The 26800-nt window shown below is 40.7% G+C and overlaps 1 protein-coding gene across 1 annotated transcript; it reads left to right on the top strand.

The window, feature by feature from the left end:
* The first annotated feature begins 769 nt into the window (after nucleotides 1-769).
* Nucleotides 770-23355, top strand: mapk1 (mitogen-activated protein kinase 1). Its single transcript, XM_080737991.1, has 9 exons — nucleotides 770-1129; nucleotides 10842-11024; nucleotides 12706-12895; nucleotides 13572-13688; nucleotides 14969-15083; nucleotides 15909-16040; nucleotides 17579-17688; nucleotides 17903-18038; nucleotides 20115-23355. Exons 1-8 carry the CDS (start codon nucleotides 981-983, stop codon nucleotides 18017-18019), a joined length of 1113 nt encoding a protein of 370 aa, XP_080594117.1. The 5' UTR covers nucleotides 770-980; the 3' UTR covers nucleotides 18020-18038; nucleotides 20115-23355.
* The last annotated feature ends 3445 nt before the right edge of the window (nucleotides 23356-26800 follow it).

Genomic DNA, 26800 nt, shown 5'->3' with positions numbered 1-26800 from the left:
AACCCTTCTGTGACATGGCTGTCACTTTTGCACTCACAACATCACTGCACATTCAAGTGTGGCGGTGAGACACTCTGTGCATCTGAACTTAATGTTACAATGGAACATTACCCGACCGGCCCCAATGTAACCCCTCATGGTAACTTAATTAATCTACCACAGTGATCAAGGTCCACATTGCAAGACAATGTTTATGGCACTCAATAAATGAAGACCTAACACACACATCACAAACACAATAGGCCTATTTATGATCAGACAGACGTCAATGTGTGTCAGACAGTAGGCCTATTCCTACATTTTGTTGAGAACCTATGTTTAATCTGTCCAACGTGGGATAATAAAGAAACAAGAGGGCAAATGTATGCAAATCCAATTTGCATAACTCCAACTCCAAACACTAAACAATATGTGTGTGTGTGTGTGTGTGTGTGTGTGTGTGTGTGTGTGTGTGTGTGTGTGTGTGTGTGTATTTTGGTTATCATCATCATCATCATGCACATCATCATCATTATTATTATTATTATTGTGTATCATTATCAACAGTGTGTGAGGTGTGTTATTTTTAGGCAAACACACACACACACACACACACACACACACACACACACACACACACACACACACACAGAGAGAGAGAGAGAGAGAGAGAGAGAGAGAGAGAGAGAGAGAGAGAGAGAGAAAAAAGGTTGATCACATGATCACCTCCGTTATTTCCTGCAGCAGTAGACTACTAGCTTTAGCTTTCTGTTCGCTCTTGCGACAACACTGTATTTGCATGACGGCCGTGGTCGCTCCGGGTGTCTCAACGCACATTTGTGGAAAAGTCAGGAATATTTACATTCTTTAGTGTAGACCGGAGGCCGTAGCCTTTTTCTGCAAGGGGGTGGCACAGAAAAAAGTGACGACTCTATAAATATACATAAAATTACAATACAGTCTTAATTTTTTGTTGTTAGCGTGTAAAGCCCATTTTCATAATGGCGACAGCTGCGGTATCTGCCACTGCTGGCTTGAGCCCCAGTAACTCGGGCTCCGGTGCTGAGCTGGTCCGCGGGCAGGCCTTCGACGTCGGGCCTCGCTACAGCAATCTGTCCTACATCGGAGAAGGAGCCTATGGAATGGTGTGGTAAGTTCTGTTAATGACACATCACATCTATATGTGCTGCCATGCTGCACTGTACCGTTCTGAGAGACTATACTACAGTATTTCTCAAAAAACCTTAACATTTCAAGGTCTCCCCTTAACTCTGACAGTGTACAAATGGAACCAAATGGACCCCCGACAGGGTTCATTTGGTTCCATTTGTACACTGTCAGAGTTACAGACTTGTATGTGTCAATTTAGACCCCCTTAAAGGATCCCACAGGGTCCCTGGAATCCACTTTGAGAACCACTGTACTACTACATAAACACCTGGGGATTTGACTGTATGCTGCATCATTCATGGCATTTATGAAGAAAGTAAATTATACAACTTAAATAACACTACTTTGATTGTGTTGTTCTACATCTGATGACATCTGATATTCCATTCAGGTGTCATTTGTACTTCAACATCTAGCCTGCAAATATAACATTCAAAAACATTTGGTACTCATCTAAAGCCATTTCATTATCAAGTTTTTGTGGTTCATTGAAGAAGAATTGTGTTTTTCTATTTATACAAGACCGGCTTTGAATATTTTGTCTGTGAGATGGAAATCAGCACACTATACGGATTTAAGACCTAAATCTGGGGCTGAGGCCTAAATCCAGATTAGTGATCCTTAAACTTTTTAATTTCAAGAACCCACACTTTGGTCATGATTTGAACCCTCATAACTCTTATGGGTCCATTTGGTTCCATTTGTACACTCTTGAGTAACATACCTGTTAGGGTCCATTTGGTTAGGGACACCCTGGAACTCCTCCAAAGCACCCCTGTGGGTCCCCCGACCCCACTTTGAGAACCACTGCTTTAGATTGTCTACCAGGAGGATTTGACTTAAGGAAAGTTGACTCTTGCTGCATCTTGAAGACTTGAACCCTAGGCTAGCACTTGTACAGAGCCTATCCTGGTTAAGTTTAGAGCTTTTAGTTTTAAGCGGTCAATATATACTGCACTATTATACTAAATAAAAGTGTCTAAAAGTGAAGGTAACATTCAGACAGCATCCTCTCACAGTTTAGGCTGAAGCTGAGTGTAGCATCCATGGGAATGTGGCATTTGATGGTGGCAAATTAGGTGTTTTTTGGGCAACACATTATTTACAACTCTAAAGACTACAACAAGTATGTTATCTTTCTGAGACTGTAACAAAGGTTCAATCTAATCTCGCTTTAGTTAAAACAAAGCGTAACGTCTTTGCATGCCACTGTAGTGTGATGAAGTGGTTAATCCATTCGTTGATATATAATTATTTTTTAAACCACTTTTCTCTGTGAATCAATAAAGTAATCTATAGGGTAATCGCTAAGAACATAATGGACAGTTGGCAGCCCTAGTTTTGTGAGAGTAATGTGTTTGTGTTGGATAGGGGTATTCAAAGTTTTCAGGCCAAGGACCCCTCGAGAGAGAGATGAAGCAAGGACCCCCACGACCTGTTAATAGATTCCATATAGTTTCATCTTTTGACAGCACAATCATCGGTGTATTTTGGATTCATGTCAATTTGTGTTTTCTGATATTTAACCACTTGAACTGTCAATACTTAACCTTACCTTTCACTCTGTACTTAGTCTGCTCTTTTTTCCCTCTACACCAAAGTTATTTGCCGAAAATAGCCGATCTACAAGCTCACAAGTTCTGTGAGGCGTTGTGAGCTCGAAGATCTATAGCAGTGGTTCTCAAAGTGGGTGCCATTAAATCCAAGGATGCCTTAGAATATACGTTTGATAATATTTGGAATTCCATATCACTTCAGCTTAACCACTTATACTTAGTGAAATGGACCTGAGTTGCATTGTACTTGGTGTGATCTTTTTCAGCCTACAATACTGTAAACCAAGTCTCTTCACCAAACTAACATTGTAATTCAGGGGTGCTGTGGCCCGTGGATGAAAAAAGTTATTTGCTGGGGTGCCAAAGATGTTTGAGAACCACTGATCTACAGTGTAGAAGGAAAAAAGGAGGGGGCTTAGTAAAGAGCCATGGGAGACAGCTCAACTAGTCTAGGGTTTAAGTGGTTAACTCCTTGACGTGTGTGATTACAGGATGCAAAACATCTCACCACAGCACTACATAGTACCGGTTATCTTTTTTTTTTACTGAGCTTCAGTCACATCAATCATCATAGCAAATGTGCAAGCTCACAACGTTCCACGATGTACGATGAATAGATTAAGAAACATCCACTGGTTAAAGACATTTCAAGGTCTCGGTCTCACCCCAATGCCCACCCCTGTTCCGTCATAAGTATTTTAAAGGTGCCATACATTTTTTCATTATTGTTTGAGGTACATTTTCTCCCCAGAATTTATCCTACCTTTTATTATTCATATTGTGTTATTGTCAATATATTATATTGTATTGTATTAGTGTCTTTGTTAGGGCATAGTATAACATGTTTGACTTGTTCTATGCTTGTGTTATTTTATTATTGTAGTGGCATGAGATCGTGTGCCCAAAATGGTTGCCCACCTACCTTGGCACTGCTCCAATTAACCTCAGCCTCATGCAGGCCACAGAAAAGCGTGCAAAAAAGTGTGAAATAACATTGTGTGATGCAATACCTGTATCTGTACATGAAGGAAAGAAAACACTGATAGAAAAGCTGTAACTCACCAGAGCCCACCCTCCCCCGCGTATTTGGAATGGACACCCGGGCTCCAGGGAAACCCCGCCCACCGAAGCTTTTGATTGGCTGAAGCGGAGCTAGGGAGCGCTCAATTGTAGTCGCTTGGACAGGGCGTTTATCGTGGGCTTGCCCAGGCCTTACGGCCTGGGCATAAATATAACGATTGCATTCACCACGGCTTCGTAACTCGCGCGGCGCTCCGCCGGCCGCGCGGCCCTGGCCCGCTCTTCGCGGCCACTCGCGCCTGCGGCGCTCGGGGGCGAAGAGCAGGACCAAGGTCCGCTGGCCTGCGCGCCGCTTGCAGTGTCGTGGACAATCGAGCGGCTCCGTCTGGAGCCCGGGTGTCCATTCCAAATACGCCCCTCCCCCACATTCTCTTCAGGAAGTTCAAAGTCCTCACTTTATTGAGAAAGAAGAAACTAGAAAGTTTGAAGAAAATGGCCCTAACTGGTGACAAACTTGCTAAAAGAAATTGCTCGCAATGTCAGTTTTGTTTTGCACCGGAGGTGTTGAGGTTGTTGGGTTTAAATGTGCTTGCCATTAAATTATTACTTTTTGCATGTATGCAGATCATTCAATACTTCTAAATATCATTATACTTCATTGTAAGGGCCAATTGGCCATTATTACAATGAAGTATAATAATAATTAGAAGTATAACCCTTAAACTCTGTTGTACAACAGTGTCAATCGCAGAAGATTGCAGATCTGTTAGATAACAAATCATGGAGGATGAAGCATTTATATATTGTATGGGATGGGCGGAGCAGCTGGTAAAGTGCAAGGGAGGTGCCAAGGTGTTTCAACAAAGCTGTCAGGAGTAGAGCCCGACCTATATATGGGCAATTTGGCTGTTATTTTGCTTTTGTTTATGACATCAGTATCAGCAATTAAACACTAAACAGCTGATATGTTAATGTTAACTGGTAGGTTGGATGTAAAAAAAATCATAGCACTTTTCTAACTAGTATTTACTGGTCAAATATGCTCTTTGGAGTGTGGTCTAGGACTCTCCGAAACCGGGATCGCTATCGGACCCCAGTAGTCCCAAGCTCAGGGTGGGAAGACCAAAGTCTTGGGAGAAGCTTTGAACCTTCAAACAACACATTATCATGCGTGATGACTTGATTACTTGATCAATGTCAGAATTCCTACAAAGAGTGAGGAGTACAAATGTATTTTGGTTGCAATGGTACAGGGATATATTGACAACTTACACAAAATGCTGATTTTCATTTATTGTGTACAAGTCAAGAACTTGAAAATATCACTGATACTCGTGACTATAAACTCATCACTCTGTACACATTCTGTTTGTTTCAACAGCATTATTGCAGGTGTTGTATGAAACAAATTCATGCATTCGTCAATTGTACCAAGAGGTATTTTTACAGAATAGAATGAGATGGAGGAAATAGAAACTGCATTAGAGATGCTTCTTTGTCTGTGAAGCATCTCTGTGGGAGTGTATCGGAAGGACATGCGATTTGTGAAAACTGTCGTGAAAAAAAAAAAAAAAAGGTTGTGAATTAAGATCACTTGTAATTGCAGATTCTTACGTTTTATTCAATGGTTGTAGTGGTGTACAGCTGTAAATATTATAAGGACTGTTTAAAAGAAGGCGACAGCTTTACATAAGATGTTGTTGAAGTGATGGTTGGTGCTGGTCTTAACCACATGAACATTATCCCTATTCTGGTGCGCAAACATTCAGCGACAATAGCATATCTACAAGATTACAGTTCATCAAGTTTTTAGCTTTTAGATCGTCTATTTCAGGTGATGGTGTAGAGAGAGGTAAGAAAGGAGCGTACCAAGTATAGACCGGTGGACCCCAGTTAACTAAAGTGTACAGGAATTTAGTGCAGGGGTCTTCAAAAGGGCGTCTGGTCCTCAGAGTTACTACAGGGGGTCCTTAAAATCTTTGTCTGATAGAAACCTTTTTTCTCCTTTTTTATATTGACTCCTTGAACCCTAACATCCATATTCTGAAAAAAGCCAAAAATAGCATATCTACAAGCTCACAACGCCTCGCGCTGCAAGGCGTTGTGAGCTTGTAGATCGGCTATTTTTGGCAAGGTTTGGTGTAGACAGGAAAAAAGATCACACTAAGTACAGAGTGAAAGGTCAAGTTTATTAAGTATTGACGGTTCAAGTGGTTACATATCATCTGATAACAAAAATTGACATGAATCCAAAATACACTTATGATTGTGCTGTCAAATGATGAAACTACATGGAATCTGGGGGTCCCTGCTTCATCTCTCTCTCAGCTCAGGTCTTCAGGCCAGGGGTCCTTGGCCTGAAAACGTTGAAGACCCCTGATTTAGTGGTTAATTTACTCTACAAGAAGAAGGTTTTTGTGCAGTTTCCTGAGTCAGGGGATGGTGGTAATTAGAGCCCGACTGATATCGGACGTTATTTAAGTTAAGAGAAGTTTTCAAAAATTCATGTCGCATTGCATTTTGAACCAACCAATTAGATACCAAGTAGACCCTTACATGTCTGTAACTCTTGACAGTACAAATGGATGGGACCAAAAATGGACCCGTAGTGCCTGTCAAACTGGGGCTCCTTGAAATTGAAAAGTTTGAGAATCACTGCTCCAGACTAGAGCATTTAACCACTTCAGTGTGACGCCTTTCCCCTGGAACGTCTCTCGCCCGCTTGACCCATGTGATGCTCAAATGCAGATGATGTAGCCTACTGCTTTATTCTGCCATGAGCCATCCTCTTAAAATGCCACCATAGCACCCATCTCCACGGCAACCTCTCTGCCTCTGACATCAGTACCACCATACCCCAGCCAATCAGAGCGTGCAAGGGGGAAGTAGAGCCTTGACACTCTGAAATGCTGTTGTGCGATCCAGAGGGATCATGTATCATTTGTGTAATTCGTGTGATTATGTCTGCTAAGACGCAATTGTGTTTTGTTAAAGGGCACGTGAATCATTGCTGTGAGACTGTCTTTAAGCTAATATTAAATGTTTATTAGTGCTCGACACATTCACACACTAATATTAATGTAGGCTATTACTTACTGTGCGTTGAGAGATTATTTCACCGGTGTAGTGGCCGCAAGAGTTTCACAGAACTGTGATATTACTCCGTCACATTGCAGGTATAGGCTATTTAAAGGTAGGTTTAGTGATAAATAAAACTGGCCTTTGGCCTAATGGAGACAGTTAACAGGCACTTGCAGTACATACAGTATGCCTGCAAAGTTAGCAGTAACATCTATTGTGCCAATCCTTTAGCTGACATTAGTTGCGTAACGATGTTCACACTGCAGGGTTGATTTGCTTGGAGTGCTGTGTTAAGGAGAGTTCTTGTTCAGAACGTAAGTGTTGCCAAGTGGAGTGAGAGATGTAACAGTTGTGCAGTAGCGGCATCTATCAGGTAGCATTCTAGTGTGCTCTGGATTCCAGCATCACCTTTTTATATCTAGTTTTTCCTTAGCAACAGTAAGTAATTGTTAGGCAGAATATATACTTTATATGTATATAGGCTAAAGGCTTATATAATAGCCTCCTGCCATGCGTTTATTGCGTTCTATATTTGGTGAGGTACGTTTCTTCTTCTTACCTATACTTTATTCACTCTCACAAAGTTCAACTGATCCATGAGCAGCGAGCATGAGGGGGCTCGCTTGCCAAATACATCAGATCTATCTACAAGCTGTCATGGCATTTTGATACGAATCAAAGTGTTGTAAGCTTGTAGATCTGTTCTTTTTGACAAGCAACACTTTTGTACTACAGAATGCTTGTTTCCTCTTGTTGCACATGGTCTTTCGATGGAAGCCCTTTATGGTGTTAAACGGGGCAGGGCGTGGAACAATACACACACACACACACACACACACACACACACACACACACACACACACACACACACACACACACACACACACACATAAATGGCGTGCAATGTGTTTACAAACAGGTGGAATTCATCATTTGATGCACCTGTGATTCCGATGCGCACAATTTAAGGCGGTATACCAATGTCGGGACCCCAATGTAAACAAGCCATTGTGCTTTTTTGTGGTTTACTTTAAATCCTATAGTAGACCATGTATCTGAACTGTACTGTCCTGTACTTTTCGATGCCAACTTCTAATAAAGTCTTCAATCAATCAATAAATAAATCAATTTCAGACCTACGCTAACATATAGTAGTAGTTTAAGAAGAGCTTTGTGAATGAGGCCTATTGGGAGGCACATTTCTCTAAATCCAAGAAGGTTCTCTGTATTGCTGTTGTGCTCTGTATTGCATAATAGCATATGCCTTTGTACATGACCCAGCTAATAAAGTGTGTAGTAGCTGCCTACGTATATATATTGCTTTGACCACATTGTGGATTTCTGGGATTAAATGCACTTCTGTTGTCCTCTCCCCTTGTAGAAAAATTTAAATACTAGCACTCTAATCCAGGGAAGACATAATGTACATTATCAACACTATTAACTAGTCTATATGCAGAGGTGTGTGTGTGTGTGTGTGTGTGTGTGTGTGTGTGTGTGTGTGTGTGTGTGTGTGTGTGTGTGTGTGTGTGTGTGTGTGTGTGTGTGTGTGTGTGTGTGTGTGTGTGTGTGTGTGTGTGTGTGTGTGTGTGTGTGTGTGTGTGTGTGTGTGTGTGTGTGTGTGTGTGTGTGTGTGACCACTGAGAGCTACTGGATAATATGGAACTCAATGACAAGTCGTTTGCTATTTCGTGAATTATATTGACTATTTGGCCATCTATGGTTGTGGAATGTCCCAATTAAGTACACCGGACTGTCTCAAGGGGAGAAATGGAGCACAAAGATCATCTTATCAGCACACTGACGATGACGCCAATGACATCTAAACACAAGTGGTGGTTTGTATGTACCAAATAAAACATATTGATAAGACTAGAAGCAGTGCTCTTCCGAGCACAAGGCTCCGCCAGGTCAGGTCAGGTTATTGTGGCCTCCTGGTGGCCCTAATAGGGCAATGTGAAAAGGGTGGCATGTCTTCTTCGGCCTTTCACGACAATCGGACACTCCATGCATGATTTGAGGCATTTCGTTCCAAAAATGTGTTTTGCAAAAGGCGACCTGCTGGTGGCACTATAACAGGCTAATGTAAAAAAATCACACCCGTGTGAACTGAGCGGTGGTTTTACCCGTTTGTCAGCGACCAGGCCAACAGTGGTGGAGATGGTAACAGACAGGCGGGCCGACGGACGGACGGACGGATGGACGGACGGACGGACATAGTCTCGGTCATGCCTTTAATCCTGGCGGAGACAACTAGTAAGACGCCTCAGGGCGACATTGGCCATCTGGCTAGTGATGTATATGTCACCTGTGATGTCACAGTGACAAGGGAACCAACCCATAGACTGTAAAAATTTGTACTAAGGGCGAGGTTGCTCAATTCAGGGATCTCCATATATGGGCAGAAAACGGACAAGGACGTAATTAATTTGCAAGTGTGATCTGGGAATGCCCATATATGGGCATTGTCGACTATATATGGGCATAAAATATATGAGCATAAAAGGGACATCAAGCCAGAGCGTGATAATCTTTTTGATAATCTTTTTTTAAATTAATTAAATAATCGATAATTGATATATTACAGAGGATACTACAAATAAACAAAGTGGTTGTTGTTATTTATGATCGACTAAATCTATTATTCGGATTAATATTATTAAGATATTTTTCTTCTGAGATGCCTTGCTGTTTTCATGACGGTAACATTTCCGTTGGAACGTATCAGGGATGTTATTTGTGTGCTTAGCCCTCAGTGTCTATTGGCCATACAACGCTACACCCCCCCCCCCCCCCCCCCCTCTTCTTAACCAACCCAGCCCCTTCAACATTGGCATGGTAACAGCCTATTGCATAACAAGTCGCTCTGGCAGCCGTGGAAAGCCTTGTACTCCAGTCTCCTTGGAAACGGCGCCCTCTTCCCCCCCTCCCTTCCTGGCTACTGAGCATGCTCATAAAACAATAGTGAAGGAAACAGGAAAGGCAGCTCAGTCTCTTTAACCACTTGAACCCCAGCATCCATATTCTGGGGGGGGGGGGGGGGGGGGTCTCAGATCACAGTAGGTAGTATTAGCTTTTTTCATTATTATTTTCTGGTTTCTCGTGTTGATGGAAACGCCAAAACTTCAGTTTTTTTCCTTCTGATATGATCTTCTCCAGTGCACTGCTTCAGAAATTCTTTCACAATGTAATGACGTTCGATTTGTCCAAGTTGTAGTTTTTGTTGGTGTTACGGAGATGAGGCAAGATCTTTTACCCTACTCCTCTGATAACGTGTACGAATTGAATCCCAAAGCTTTCATAATCTTTCAAGGTTTTTAAAAATGTTTTGACAAGCTCACAATGCGATGAGTTTTTGAGCTTGTAGCTCTAGTATATTTGAATGGCTTAAGTATAAAATAAAGTTAAAGTGCTCCTCATTTGTATGTTTGAATGACTTAAGTAAAAGTGATCCTCATTTGGCTGCATACCCCCTTATGTCATGTTACAGGTTCATGTTAATTTATCTTTTATGGCAATATTCATAATATTATAAAGCACTTCAACTTTGAGATACATTAAACTGTATGAAAATGTGGAGTGTGGAGGGCCAGAGAATGAAAATGAAAAGGATCCACATTTAGGTTTAGGTTAACGTTTTTGTTTAAAGCTGCAATCAGAAAATTATTAATTATTAAACAAAAGGCAAAAACTAAACAAACCGCTACTGAATATGAGTAATATATGTTAACACAATATAACACATCTGCGGTGTTAAGAGGCCTACTCCACTATTGAGAAATAGACCCTGGTGTTTATAGGACACCTACTGGTTGACAAGTAGTACTGCCTGTTGCTCATAAGCCCTCTGTCACCCCAATGCCGAGTGGGGATTGTATGGCCTCATCTCATGAAGTAGACCTGGCTTTGAATCCTGGGTAGGAGAGACGTTTTGGATTATTATTATTGATGGTTTATTAATTAATTATGCTTTTTTATTTGTTTTTCTCATGAACCAATTATGATTTTTATTTTTGATTTTTCCCCATGAACCAGCGCCGCCCACGACCGTGACAATAAGATCCGTGTGGCCATTAAGAAGATCAGCCCCTTTGAGCATCAGACCTACTGTCAACGCACCCTGAGAGAGATCAAGATCCTGCTGCGCTTCAAGCACGAGAACATCATTGGAATCAATGACATCATCCGCACACCAACCATTGACCAGATGAAGGACGTGTATCCTTAATCGTATGGCAACATCTGTCAGTGCTACACAGTGTCACATCCAGAGTGTCAACCACATGGACCCAATGGTGTAAAGCACTGATTCCCAAACACTGGGTCGGGACCCAATTGTAGGTCGCAGACAAATTTTTATGGGTCCCTTAATTCTTTTTTGTTTCCTTTATTTTAATTATTATTTCAAAACACATTACCCAAAAAGCTAAGCTTTCCATGATTGTTTTAAGTAATTTCATTAATACCCAAGGGGCCAAACTCGTTCAGTAACGAGATAAGGCCACTAGAGGTCGCTCTGCCAAAAGGAGTTGTCTCGTTCCTCAACGAGACAACAAAGGGTTAACTGTGCAGCGTGCTGCGCGCATGTTGTGTTCCCTGTGAATGACCCTAGTCCATACGTCACACCGTGGCTCGCAGAGAGAGAAAATGGCGCGACTAGGCTGCATTGATTTCCATTCTAGGCTGAAACATAAAAAGGGCTTTATCTATGAATGAGGTGCAAAGAACGCCAGGGAAGCAGAGATCTGATTGTTTTCACGGCGACACTTTACCGCGATGGTCGGCCCCGGTTTGGATTTTAGTTTCGCGAGCGTTTGTAAACAAATGGATTTTCTTCCTCAATTGTCAGTGGACACTCACGTGCACACGCACGAAGCTTCCGAGGCTCTTCAAAATAAAGCGTGAGTGAACGGCGGCAGCAGCAACAGCTAGAAATGTTAGAAACCTTGGCTTCCCATGTGTTAATAAATTAAATAAATCTAAGAAATAGACTACTGGTTTAAAGTAACTAAGTACATTTACTCAAGTACTGTACTCGAGTACAATTTTGAGGTACTTTTACTTTATTGGAGTATTTCCGAATTTAAGTATTTTTACTTCTACTCTACTACATCTCAGAGGCAAACATTTTACCTTTTACTCTGCAACAATTATTTGACAACGTTAGTTACTTGTTACTTTGTTGATTTTTGATTAGTATTACAAAACATACATTAACCACTTCCGCCCTATATACTTAATTTGAAAATAGCCATTCGCGACTCATTGTGAGCTTGTAGATCTGCTATTTTAAAACTGTTTTTGAAAACTTCAAATGCTACATTGTGCATAACAAGTACTCTTTTACTTTTACTCAAGTACATTTTGAACTGCAATAATAGCAGACTGACAAGCTCACAATGTTTGGGTTTGGGTTTTATGGGTTGCTAGTAAATATTCCCTAAAAAGAAATATATAGAGTCAGATTTAGAAGCTGGCGGCATGAAGTGACATGTTCTGAGCTTGTATATCTGGTATTTTCAATAGTTTGGGTCTCGGGCAAATTTTTCCACTGTTCTAGAATCTTCAGATGGGAACAGGTGCAGTATCAGGCCAGTTGTACTGCTGTATAATTAATCTGAAGTAATCCAAAACCATCGTTTTATTTGGCACGATTCTGTAATCTTGAATCTTGTCATTTATCTCAAGCATCTTAAAGTATCTTTTTTCAGCTGTTGCACCTTGCCCTCGTCTCCTTGCCATTACACAAGGGTTAATAAACAGAACATTGTACAAGCTATCTCCCTAAACCATCAGGCTCACAGAGGAACAATAGACCAGTCATACTGTGCAAATCAATCCGAGAATAAATAGATTGTAACATAAGTTAAGCTGATGCCCTTAACTTGGGGCCATGCAGATACATTGTCCAGGATCTCATGGAGACAGACCTGTACAAGCTTTTGAAGACCCAGCACCTGAGCAACGACCACATCTGCTACTTCCTCTACCAGATCCTACGAGGACTCAAGTACATCCATTCTGCCAATGTTCTGCACCGGGACCTGAAGCCTTCTAACCTTCTACTGAATACCACCTGTGATCTTAAGGTAAAACGGCCATTGGCTGACATGGTAACGCTACTGCATACATTTAAAAAAGGCACAAACCCTGTTTTTGTGCCTTCTTAAAGGTTAATTCCCACCAGTCGCGATAAAGATAACATAAGTTATGGCGGCTTTATCGTTGTGGTTTGGACCCTACCATCCACTTCAATTTAAAACGCATATTTCTTATCGTTATCTTTATCGTAATCATGCCCAGTGGGAAAGGGCCTTTAGTCTGGAGTTATTCCAAGCATTATTATTATTATTCAGAGTCGAGCGTTTTTTTTTGTTTATTAACCCATTTAGGCCTGAACACATTATGACGCAATATTTTATGCTTTAAATATAAAAACATAGCAGATGTACAAGCTCACAGCGCGGCACCGAGTGCCGCGCTGTGAGCTTGTATATCTGCTATTTTTCACTGGTTAAAGCATTCAATAATTCTAGGCCTAAATGGGTTAATAAAATGCCAGCAAACTAATATTTTCAACTGGTATACTATTTGTAAAGAAAATGTGTTGGACGGACATTGCAATTTGGCCAGTGTGAAATGTATTTTATTTGGATAATCTTCACCTTGTATAAACTTGATACACCAGCATCATCCTGTTGACTTTAACGTTCCATCTCTAGCGTCGTAGTCAGACATTTTACCGCAGTCGTTGTCCTTCCTCAGATCTGTGACTTTGGTTTGGCTCGTGTGGCTGATCCTGACCACGATCACACCGGTTTCCTAACAGAATATGTAGCCACACGCTGGTACCGGGCACCTGAGATCATGCTCAACTCCAAGGTGAGTGTGTCACTGTCAACTTTAAAATGACAGCTACGATTAAAGACACCTTATGAGTTTTATTTGTGTTTATAATGTTTGTTTATAATGCACTTTGATTTTTCAAGACCTTTGGCACGGTGCAATTATAAGTACTGTTTATACTGGATTAGTATTTTGTGGCAATCATAGTACTATCATTTAATCAAGAGAAATCTGGAGATTGTACAGGACATTGATGACACACCAGTAGACTGTTGGAAGAACTGATACAGATCTTATAATATCAGACTTGCTTCCTCTAGAGAATTCATAAGTACATCTGATCCAAGCCAAAGTATTATCAAATCACTGAATAATTTCCAAGTTGACATAATGAAACTGGCATGAATCTGATATGGAACTAAAAGGGTTTCTTTTCAAATATACCATGAAGTCAATGTGACCAACATTACTCTATTTTATTTGTGTTTCGTATTTAGGTTTTTAAATTATCTACTCTGTTTTGCCTGAGGCTTCCCTTGATAAAGCTTATCTATGAAGTAGTACATTTGTTCTGTAAGATAAAGACATACTCGCTGCCAAGGCTGCAATTTGCCTTCTTGGTAGGTCGTTCAATTATTGTGTAGCAACAGGAAGGAGAGAAAAACTAGTTGCAAAGCAATTCATTCGGCAAGGTAACCTCTTCAGTGCCGGATTTCTTTTAAGGTCGTTACCATAGATCTCATTGAGATAAAAAAAAAACATATTTGACCTGGGCATCCCCACCCTGACAAGCACTTGAAATTGAAGGAGTTGGTAGTCGGGGGCCCACAGGCCCAAACACTCAATGTCATGCCATACTTTTTATTTCTGTTTTATCTATTAGTTTGGTCATTATAAAAAAAGTGGGGAAAAGAAAGTGATGACTCAAGAAATCAAGTGGGGGGTATATATTTTGATAGTTCATCTCACAGTAGGTCACACACACTTGAACACAAGCCCGGTGGTGCCACTCCAGTTATAGCTCATCTACAATCTCACAATGCGACACGTTGGTGAGCTTTTAGCTCCGTTATCTTCGAGAGTTTGAAAATTCTGAAAGATTTTGAAAGCATTCATGAAATTGGACATTCATAACGATTAATCTTGGTAAAAAGTATATTTTGATGCCAATACTTTTGTACTTTTCCCCAAGTCAAATTTTAAATGCAGGCCTTTTACTTGTAACTAAGTATTTCTATATTGTGTTATTGCTACTTCTTCACCACATGTTATTCACAGGAAAATATTCATTCTCTGTGTGTCTCTCTCTCTGTCAGGGCTATACCAAATCTATTGACATCTGGTCAGTAGGCTGCATTCTGGCTGAGATGCTGTCCAATAGGCCAATCTTCCCAGGAAAACACTACTTGGATCAGCTCAACCACATTTTGGGTAAAACACTAATGCTATTATAATGCTCCTGTTAGTAATGTAATTGATGTTCACACCTTGGCCAAACAATATGGTTGTTCAGTTCCACAATATCCTGCAATGTGGTTCTGTGAGTAGGCGTCTTTAGACGGTGATATTTGTTAACGAAACTTGAGGGGCAGTAACACAACAGTAGCACCAATGTCTATCGGCAGCACCATTGATGGATTTGGAACTGAACAGTTGAAGTTGTGTACAGCTGGCGCTTAACGACAGGCACAGCGGATGTCGGCGCCCTGTAGTTGACTTTTACATGGTGCGCTCTAGAGTTCTCAAATTCTGCCCGAACCCAACCCGACATTTAGGGTAGGGTATGGCCTAAAATGTATGCTAATTAGTCGGGCCGGGTAGGGCCTTGGGCTCAATGAAAAAAGAAAAGATATACACTTTATTACTATTACTCTGTTCTATTACTAGTTCTCAAATTCTTTCCAAACCCGACAAGACCTGACCCGACGTTTTCGGGCCGGGTAGGGCCTAAAATGTATGCTAACTAGTCGAGCCGGGTAGGACCTCAGGCCGGGCCCAGTTAGAGCCGGGCCTTAATTTTTCAGGCCCGTTGAGAACTCTAGTGTGCTCTAGTGCACTAGTCCTCTGGTCCAATAAAAAGCGTATGAAAGGTGAAAAGGTCCGGGATAAACTCATTAGGTCCGTTGCTGATTTCATGTTGTATGAGGTGGACACTTGTTGGAGGAATACCAGGTTGGATTAATGCAGTGCATTAACTCTGGGATTCAGTCACCAATTCCCTCTCCTTGTTTTTGACCATGGTCTCTCTGTTTCCAGGCATTCTGGGCTCTCCCTCCCAGGAGGATCTCAACTGCATCATCAACATAAAGGCCAGGAACTACCTTCTGTCTTTGCCTCTGCGCTGTAAAGTCCCCTGGAACCGGTTGTTCCCCAACGCTGATCCTAAAGGTATGAAGCCTGTGTAAGGGCACTGAAACAGCCGTGTTCGCTCACTTCCATTCTATGTGAGAGAAGGGAAGGGGTAGAGCTAATGGTTGTGGCGTGTTGATGGAGCACCACGCGCCTTCTTTATGCTTTGTAGTGTGAGTTGTGCACTCAAAATATCCACAGTATAAGCTCACATCACGATGCAACGGGCTGTGAGCTTGTAGATCGTCTACTTTTGCCGTACAACTCCGTAAATTAAGCATGAGCTTGTCCAGTTTCTGTCTTGAGAGATTATTTCAATTCAGACCTGATTTAATTTTTCAACTCCCCTCTTGTTATCTTTGGTTACATAATTAATTATAGTTAGAGGGCAGGTGAATTTAAGATTTTTCTTTCTTTTTGTTTTTGTTTTTCTATTAACAAAACTGGGGTATGTAAGTGCGCTAAAAATGGTACTGGCCATTTTATTTGGGACAAATCTTTCACATCTTAACACATTCCCCGCCATTTAACAATACCTTCGTACTCTATGGTGCCTCTGGTCTCCATAGACTTCCATGTAATTCATAGTGCACGGATCATGCACACCCATGCCTAGATAATGCACCACGTGTGTCCACATTGCTCACAGCTTTCAAACAAAAAAATCCGAATGGAAATCCGTTCAGGCATTCATGAGATACAAGCCATTATGTTTTCCTAAAATGTAAATAAAGATGGCTGCCATGTTTGATAGATGGGGTTGCTATGGGGGTTAAACATGCAATTTCGCGATTTCTATCATGCCTACTACATTTTTTGGGGTCAAAAAAAAAATTGAAAAAAAAAATTATTATTATTTTTTTCAAAATGGCGGAAATTCTCGGGACTATCGGGCCTGGCAAGGAAAGACATTAAAATAATCTCGGGACTATCGGGCCTGGCATGCAATGAGTTAAAGGGATATTTCACTTTCAAAAATACTTTTGGTCATTTTATCGTCTAATCAGGCTTTTATGAGCACCCTGAACAGTTTCTTTTAATTTTCTTGATTCAATATTTAGATATTTGATGTAAATGTTACCAGGCCCTCCTCCAGGGCTTCTCCCATACACACCCATTCTAACTAAACAATGGGTAAACTCCATTTAATTAAAAACACCCATTATGGTGACTCATACTACCCTCCTAATACATCAGCAGGTTGTTTTCTCGATAACTTTTTTCATTTATTTTTAATATTTTTTTATTTTTCCATTTTCCCAAATAATTATTACAAATAAATTAAGTTATTGAAAAAACACGGCCTGCTCACATATTAGGAGGGTAGTATGAGTCAACAGAAAAAATAATGGGTGTTTTTTTATGAATCTATCATGGTTAAAATGGAGTTTGAAGTTACCCTGGAGGGCCTGATAACATCAAATATCTAAATATTGAATCAAGCAAATTCAAAACTGTTCATGGTATTCATAAAAGCCTGATTAGACAACAAAATGACCAAACGTTTTTTTTAAAGTGAAATATCCCTTTAAAACTGGTTTTCCATAACTGGTCTTACTACCTTTCCTTTGCTCTAGCACTGGACCTATTGGACAAGATGCTGACCTTCAACCCCCACAAGAGGATTGAAGTGGAGGAGGCCCTAGCACATCCCTACTTGGAGCAATATTATGATCCTACAGATGAGGTGGGATGATCAGTCAACATTGCTAGGTGTCAAATTAACTGTTATGACTATATGTTTGTGCGTGGTCAAATTTGTTATGCTGACCCATATTTTCCATGGGGATGCCTTACTGTTTGAGTGAAATTACACCCTGTTTCCATAGATCCATAGAGATCTTCATATCAGAAAATGGCAGACAGTCACATCTAATGGCCTCTTTTGTCCAACTCCGTAGCCTGTAGCTGAAGCTCCGTTCAAGTTTGACATGGAGCTAGACGACCTACCCAAAGAGACACTGAAGGAGCTCATCTTTGAAGAGACTGCACGCTTTCAGCCAGGCTTCAGGTCCTAACTCGGGTTCTCTCTCACAGGTAAACTTTTAAGGTTGTACAAAACAGTCGCTGTATATCCAAACTTTTTAGATTTCATGAAAAAAAAAAACTGTTCCAATGGATCTACAGTGGGGGAAATAAGTATTTGATACACTGCCGATTTAGCAGGTTTGCCCACTTACAAAAAATTGAGAGGTCTGTATTTTTTATCGTAGGCATACTTCAACTATGAGACGGAATCCAAAAAAACGAAACAATTCCAGGAAATCACATTGTATGATTTTTTTAATAATTAATTTGCATTTCATTGCATGAAATAAGTATTTGATCACCTGCCAATCAGCAAGAATTCTGGCTCTCACAGGACTGTAAAATTGTCTTTAAGAAGCCCTCCTATTCTACACTCATTACCTGTATTAATTGCATCCTATTGAACTACGTTTGAAGTTGTAACCTCTATAAAAGACCCCTGTTCACACACTCAATCAACCAGACTCCAACTTCTCCACTGAGCTTGAGCTTCTTCCATGCTTGAATAATTGTGCCAACAGTTGTTGCCTTCTCACTAAGCTGCTTGCCTATTGTCCTGTTGCCCATACCAGCCTTGTGCAGGTCTACAGTTGTAGGCGAGTGTATAAATGAAAAAAATGCACCTTACCCAAAAAGAATTGCAACAAAAGATTTTTCAACTGCTTTTTGTAGTATTAGGTGTCTATAATAACATACTAAAACTTTACCAAAGTTTGACCACTAGAAAGGTGTAATTTTCAAGACGGTGTCCAAGATGGCCAAATTAAGAAATATTACACAAGAGGGTGTGCTTTATCGTCAATATCATCATGCCTGCGTTGCCTCAGGAACGAGCCGAAGGGCGAGTTCTGTTGGCAGCGCAGAAGTGTAATATTGCGATTATACAACCGTTGCCCTTAAAAAAAACATGTCAACTTAATTTCATTGTAATTAAGATATTCAATACAAATCTGTAATTTGTTAATGCCACATTTAGCTACTATGTCCCTGAAGTGTAATATTGCGATTATACAACCGTTGCCCTTAATAAAACATATCAACTTAATTTAATTGTAATTAAGATATTCGATACAAATCTGTAATTTGTTAATGCCACATTTAGCTACTATGTCCCTGAACTCCACATGAAAACTCCTAGCATAGCTGTTAGCATAGTGCTGGGACAGACAGCCCGACAGCTTTTTTTGCGACCAGCGCAGATGATTTCTTTGATTGATGAGACCGTCCCATAGCCTAATGCTGAATATAATCATGCGTAGATAGCTATTTCAACCAATCAGATTGCTTCGTCTGTACTACCTGTTGTATAATTGACTATATGCACGCGCGTGCATGTGGGGGGGGCGCGTTTGTGTAGCTTGAAAAGAATGGGGACGCCGTACCTCTGCGCTCCTACGGCATCTCACCCCTGCTGATTGGCTACGGTTATACACAGCCCGTGGCCCGTGATTGGCTACGGGCATAACCACACAGACGGACACGGTTTCTGGAATTTATAGATGATTGATAGATAGATAGATAGATAGATCTAGGGAAGTCCCCTGCTAAATGATTAATGGTTCCAAATCGACCCGTACATATCTAACTCAGAGTGTACTCATGGAATCAAATGGACACTGTGTCCATTTGTATACGCATACCATACTGGGGTTCTGTGGGAGAAAAAAATCATTACAATTCCTCTACAGCGGTTTGATGTGTGACCTACAATTCTACCGAAAATGCCAAATGACCAAAATGTTACTGCTACTAATTGATGGTATCATGACATATTATCTATACACGTGGCTTATGACTGTTATGACAGCTCATCACACATTATGAAAGACCTGTGTTCATTTAACTCTGAAGAGAGTAGGCCTGCAAATGAAAGAACGGTTCCATTTGTACATTTGGAGTTAAATTAACACTGAGGAGTGCTAACCAAATGGTGAGTGAGTGAGTGAACCGAATGGTTCCATTTCTATGGTTAACACTGAAGATTTTCCTATGTACTGTGACATTACTGTGGGGGTGGCAGCAGTGCCTCAGGAAGTAGAGCAACCGCTGTTCGATCCTCCCCATTTACACTGCCCTTTCTTCCAGGTGGTGATCTGGATTGGCTTCTCTGCTGCCACTGTTCCCTTCTGCCTCCACTCTGTGATCTCTGTTTCTGGTGTGGTTTGTATTTCCTGCCTGTTGTCCACATCAACTGGATTCCTTGGGTCTCACTCGTCAAGTCCACTTTGCTCAGGAATGGCGTCAGGAATCAATCAGTTTTTCTCCTCTCCTCGCCGTCTTTCTGTCCTGCTCCTTTCTTTCTTTCTCTATCAGAGGTGAGGGGGGAGGGAGGTGGTATCACGGCTTACAGTGTGGATTTTTTTTATGTTTAAAGCCAAGATAAACAATACGCGTGCGTCTCAAAGGCTTTGGCTCTGGCTATCATATTCAAGATCGTTGTCTAGTCAAATGACAGTGATAAAAAAAATAGCTGTTGTGTGTTGGTGCAATTGTTGTGGTTCTAATTTCTGCCTACCTTGCACAAGCCATGGTAGATTATTTCTGAGTGAGTGGGTTATCTGAATCCTTCATCTAAAAGGTCTTTTGACATTTCAAACTTGTCACACTATGACAAGGGACATTCTGAGTTGTCTCTCATAAAAGATAAAAGATTTAAAAAAAAAATAACCTTCATTAAATTAACTGATTTATGCAATGAAATCACGCAATCAGTCACAGACTTTGTTGGCCAAAAAAAGCTCTTCTACAGTGTTTGAGTGTTGGATATCTAAAAGCTCTATTGTTTGTCAAAGGTTTTTTTAATACCCTCAAATACAGCCCAAATGCAATATAGCCTAAAAAGTCTTAAAAGGTTGTAATGATAATGGTCTACATTGTAACACTGAAGTATGAAACACATGAATTGATGTTTACCTTCTTGACAATTGAGATGTTTAAGATATTATAACCATGATCATTTTGCATACACCCTTAGAGAACTGTAATTATGGGTTGGTCATTTATGACAGTGTTGAGTTGCATCACAAGAATAACAGGTGCATTACACGGTTATCCTTATCAATTTTGCCTTAGTGAGGGGGAAACTAAATAAAAGTGAATCTATGACACAGAAGCACTAGTCTATATGTATAGTATGATATTTTTCATATGGGAAAATTAACATTAACAGTCAACATATGAATAACAGTTATTACAGAGAACCTTTTTTGTGTCTGAAAGAAATATTGTGATGCCATTCTCCTTTTTTTATTTTTCATTGTACTGGTTTTCCTCTCCCCTTCTTCCTCTTATGTCTCTGGTCTCTGTTAACCATTTAAACCCTACCCTATATACTGTAGTTAGTTGACCGGGGTTGCCCAGGGGTCTGTACTTACAGTAGTTGGCAGCACCTGCCTTTTTTCCTTCTGCACCAAATCTCTTCGCTGAAAATAGCCAGTCTACAAGCTCATAACTTGTGGCAATGCCACAATGTGTTGTGAGCTTGTATATCCGCTATGGCCGCCGAACGTTCACCCCAGAATAGGGACGCTAGGGTTCATATGGTTAAATCTCTCTTTTACCTTGTTAATAATACTGTGCCCTTTGCATGACTGTTAAAAGCTCTGTATACAAAGACAATGTTCAAGTGCCACAAGGCTGAGTCCTTCCTTTCAGAAGACCCAGGCTGTCTTGTTCTAACTTATTGTGGTATTTCGTTCTTTTCATGCACATGGTGCTTATGTTCTGTTTCTTTCTTTGCTTAGGCATATTGCCCTTGTGTTTTTGTTGTTATTGTTTGTTTAGCTTGCAGTTTTTTTTATAGATTTACACCAGTTTTGCTTGATGCATTTTTCGGCCAAATGCCGCCTCTGCTTGGTGGTTGCGAATGGAGAATGGTAGCCATCTGCATGGTGGTTTCAAAGGGAGAATGGTAGCCCCATGGGTCTGCCACATTAAACACAAACCGGCCTGCTGCCTGTTCTAGGAAAGGGATCTAGACATGCAAAAGTTGATGTAGTTAACAATAGCAGGACACATCTGTATTTTCTCTTTAAAATCTTGCTTTAAAAACTCCTAATTTTTATACTGATACATTTTGCCATATCAAAACCAACAACAGAAGGATATTGGAACTAAAACTACAGCCGAACTAAAAACTAATGTTGGCCATTGTAACAATTGTCAATCAAATACTGTTCTATTTTACGGTTTTATTTCAGACGAATGGAATTCGTATCAATGACACATTTATAATCATGTAATCTTATAGCTCTACCAAATGTAATGGCTGCCATGTTAATTTATTTACAAGTGACCATGTTTCATGGCAGATTGTTCATGTCAACAGAGGACACCCACTAAAACAACAACAATTATGAGTAAAAAATAAATAAATAATTTTAACACTAAAGCATTGAGAAAATCTAGCATTCTCATATGATATGGCTCTATTGGCAATTACTGCAAACTAAACGATTGGAAGCCAAATCAAGTAGAGGGCCAATCACATGAATATTCAGCAGCTATTGCTTTGACTGATAAATTACTGGATGCATGAAAACAGAGTTGATGACGATTATTGGGGTGAGTAAATTCATGAGATTTTTTTCTGATGGGGAAAAAGAAAAAAGGAGAAATTCAGATCCCCACATTTTTTTTTCCTTTGCCACGTTCTAATGCTTAATTTATGCTTCCGGCACACGGCAGACACTTATTGTGTCACACACCAGAAAAGTAGATCTACAAACAAACCCACAATGTGCCTGCAGCACATTGTGAGAATTGTAGCTTGTAGAATGGCTACTTTGAGATGATGACTCATTCGAACAATGAAGTATAGATCGTGCTTATTATTTTATTTTGTATTCTCGTCACAAATCTTTGGTCTGCGCTCAACTCTATACGCATCTCTTTGACAAAATGCACTTGCTTCTTCACTTCCTGGGATGGGACATCCAAGACCAGGTGCCTGCAGGGACTTGGCATGCCTGTAGATCAAGTGGTTCTCAAATGTTTTTAATTCCAAGGACCCCCATAACTCATTGAGAGTTTCAGACCTGTAAAGGTTCCCTTTGGAACATCCTCAAGGAAGCCTGAGGGTCCCTGGACCACACTTTGAGAACCACTGCTGTAGAAAATGGGTAAATTGGGCGGTGAGAACATTAAGGGCACTTGCAATCTTAACTGGGATTCTGTTGTATGATAAGCTTCTGCCGAGTTCTTTGTGCGACCTGTCTGTTTTTGTGCCTTTTTTGATAGTCTTGATATCCAAGATTTGATGTGCAGCTTTTGTTTAGTCGGGTATCCATTGTAACTGCAGTATGCTCTTAAATTGATCCACAATCAAATGGGGAGGGGTGGGGTTAGAGGTGGGGATCCTCCTTATCTTTCAGTTGTGTAAGTTTAATGAGAATTTGTTGCCACAGCTGTGTAATTTGTGACTGTACTGAAAAGATGAAAACTGAACATATTTTCTTTTTTATGTTTTTTTTTTTGTGCAAATATTTTTATTGTAAAATGAATGTTATGTTTCTAGCAGACTCTAATATTGTTTGAGTTGTTTCCAATTTAACTACTTCTTGCTGTATGTTTTTGATCAGTATAACCTTTAATTGTGTAGTTGACATTTCAGAAGGAATCAGTATATTGGTTGTATTATAAGGGGTTCTGTTTCACCTGCCATAGAAATGGTTTAAATTGATTGGTCAGTTTAATTTTTGCTGTTGTGTGAAGGATTTGACTTGAACAAAGCATTTCTTTGCTATGATTAAAGACTGACTGCCACTTTGAAACATCTGCCTTTTAGTGGTTATTCTTTTTTACTTTTAACATAAATTTACTAAATGTAATCCATTGTTATGCAATATAAATATTAGCAATCATTATTTAACAGTAGTTGTGTGGCTATACATGTTCACTAACTAAATTAAATAACACAATTTAATTAAATGATTCTTGGAGAAAACATTGTTTTGAACACTGGAAACGCACATAGCCTGCACCACCAGTCCAGTCAGACATTTCCACTGCTAACTTCCTAGATTAGAATTTGAGCTCGAGTTTTAAAAGACAACTTCTATTAAATAAAATGTAGCCGTATTCGCTGTAGGCCTACTAGCCCAACATGTTCATACAAAGCAAGGCAGCTGGAAGAGTCATGAAATAAAGATGAAATATCCAAGTTGAAAAGAAATTAACCATTTACAAATAAGTGAAGACGTTTTTTAATTGACAGCGTCGTTTAAGTATCACGGCTTCATAGTTTAAATAGGCTGTATAGGCTAATGAACAACACCTTTCTTCCAGCTCAAAACTTCACTGCAGGTCAACCAGCGTCACATGTTGAATAGTTCCTGCTGTGTCCCGCAGAGGGCGCTCAAGTATTGCCTTGTGGATCAGCCTATTATTCGAGCTCGATCGACACCATTTTAAAAACGTTTGGTTTGCGATATATGTGGCGTCTGGTTAACTCTTCATCTTCATACATCATACAGGGTTTAAAAATATATATACCTATTACCTATACATAAATAAATGAAAACGAATTTATTTCAAACTTATAAATGATTTACAGTGAAACCAAATATCAAACAGCAGTATGAATCCGTGTTACAGAGTACAGACTGCGTGTTCGATGACAACATAACTGTATTTAAGCGTCGGTGGGCTATTTTCCATTTTGATTTTGATTTTTATTTAAATATTTTCCATCAATCAAGCCTTTTTTTTCCTTTGGTTCACAGTGTTTTCTGTTTTTGTTTACAACACCTCTCCTTGACCACGTGCTCACAATGCGCTCATACATGCGCAGTGGGGTATTTGGCAAGAAGCGGCACGTGTCTGCCTCGGCGGCGCGCACGACCAAAAACAAGCCAACAGCGAAGTACGTGAGCGCGCTATCTCTCTCCAGCCTCTGAACTGAAGGGTGATTGGCTGCTTTCGCTCGACATCAAAGGATCGATCGGACGACAACCAGGAGGAGGAGGACGGCTGTGTAACCAAGGCGACTTCATTCATGACAACAATAAGTTGGAAGAAGTTCGGATGCATTTTGCGGTTTCGTCGGCACTCGGCAGCGCGTCGCAGGGATCCGGATTCACACCAACTGTCCGTGGCGTAAACAAGTGCAGCCGTGTGTAGCCTATGTGACAGGTTTGACGATGTCGCACTGAGCGACAGCCAGTCGTCCGCGGAGCGCGCATCACAGCAGCGCATTAAAGATTCCTTTCAAACTGGGCCACGGGCAGCAACCGCGTCATCGGGCCGACGGGGGAGCATCATAATAAACATCAAACTGTGGGTTTGCCTTTTTAAACCTGCCCGCATTTTTTTGATTCTCCACGATTGTAAAGATCGTTCTAGCAGCATGCACACACTTTAGCACTTTATTTGTATTTATTTTTTAGCCGATGGAACTGGCACAGACGGAGACGATCCAGATCTATTGGATGGAAACAGGCCTATTCGTCCCGCTGCGGTCGGAGGTTCTGGTCCCTCGGGAGAAGCTCGCGTTATGTTGGGAGACCTAACGGCGTCCATGGAGTCGACACAGTTCAAGTAGGGACGGTGACAGTCGTTGTGTCCCTGCTGGCACCGCAGGGCCCTTGGACTGGACCGAGCGACAAGCCGCGTCACTGGGAGAAAGTCCTTTCTCCCACTTTCCCCAGTCCCCACCACCTGCTATTCCGAGTAAGGTTTTTTTTTCTCCAACCTTTCTTTTAAAAATAATAATATAAACCGACAATGCATTGTGTTGATGTTTTGTGTCTTCCATCACTGTGTTGATCACTGTGTTTCCTTCCATTACGTATAGGTCTACTCTAGCCTATAGGTGGTCCCTTATCTACTGCCACGTGAACTGATGGTAAACACACCGCTGTTGTCCTCCTCCACACCTCACACACACACACACAGATCAGTGTTGTTGAGGAACTATTTTGGTTCAGTGTTTGTTTTTTGTTGATTTTTTTGTCCCCGAATGGTCCTTTTGTTATGCAACATCATACGACAATATGATGCATTGTCGAGTTTTAGCCTTGGATCAAAAACATACAGATGTTTTTTAAATCGATTTCTACATTTGCATATCCATGCGAAAGTCAAAGTCAGATTTGATCAAATAGGCCTACATCTAGATCTATGATACTCTTGATCCAAGGCTATTCGATTTGGAAAGGACATTTTACTGTGACGATAATCCTCGACACACATTGAAGCAAATAGGCCTGCCCTACACACGTTTGCATATGAGAATGTGAGAATGAGAGAATGTGGCCTATATTGGCCTACCCTTTATAAAAGAAAAAGAAAATGCACCACCATATATTTTGAAACTCCACGGATTAAATACATTTTCTATTGAGGTACCGTGGGATCAATATCAATATTGTCGTGCTTGTTATGTTGTACAAAATGACTTCACATGTCATTAGGCCATTCACATTTTTTGAACGCATTCTGGAAATTGGTTAGTTACTGTGTAACACACGTGTAAATCGTTCAGAAAAAGAATTGCACCAAAACATTCATTCTGCCATTAATTTAATTAGCACGTGTGACATACTGGTAAATGCAACTTTCGAGTAATGGGGGAAAATCTGTAAAACGAGTCCATACCACACAAACAACTATTGACGCGTCGATGTCGTATTATCATGTATTTAAAGCATAATATCCTTGTATTTATTTACACATCCGGGCCCCAGATCGCCCCTCCCCCTTGCGTGTCGTCCCTGGAACCCTGCAGAGCCATTGGCAGGTGGAAGTGTCAGTCAAGGCCGTGGCCCGGCCCA

Source organism: Nannobrachium achirus (assembly GCF_963921795.1).
Source record: "Nannobrachium achirus genome assembly, chromosome: 12".
NCBI classification, from domain to species: domain Eukaryota; kingdom Metazoa; phylum Chordata; class Actinopteri; order Myctophiformes; family Myctophidae; genus Nannobrachium; species Nannobrachium achirus.
The sequence above is the reverse complement of the archived record's forward strand: the minus strand, read 5'-3'. Positions and strand labels throughout refer to the sequence as shown.

Coding starts and splice junctions, on each gene's coding strand:
- mapk1 (XM_080737991.1), top strand. CDS start 981: ATGGCGACAGCTGCGGTATCTGCCACTGCTGGCTTGAGCCCCAGTAAC. Junction 1,130..10,841: donor GGAGCCTATGGAATGGTGTG/GTAAGTTCTGTT, acceptor CCCATGAACCAG/CGCCGCCCACGACCGTGACA. Junction 16,041..17,578: donor CCCCAACGCTGATCCTAAAG/GTATGAAGCCTG, acceptor CCTTTGCTCTAG/CACTGGACCTATTGGACAAG.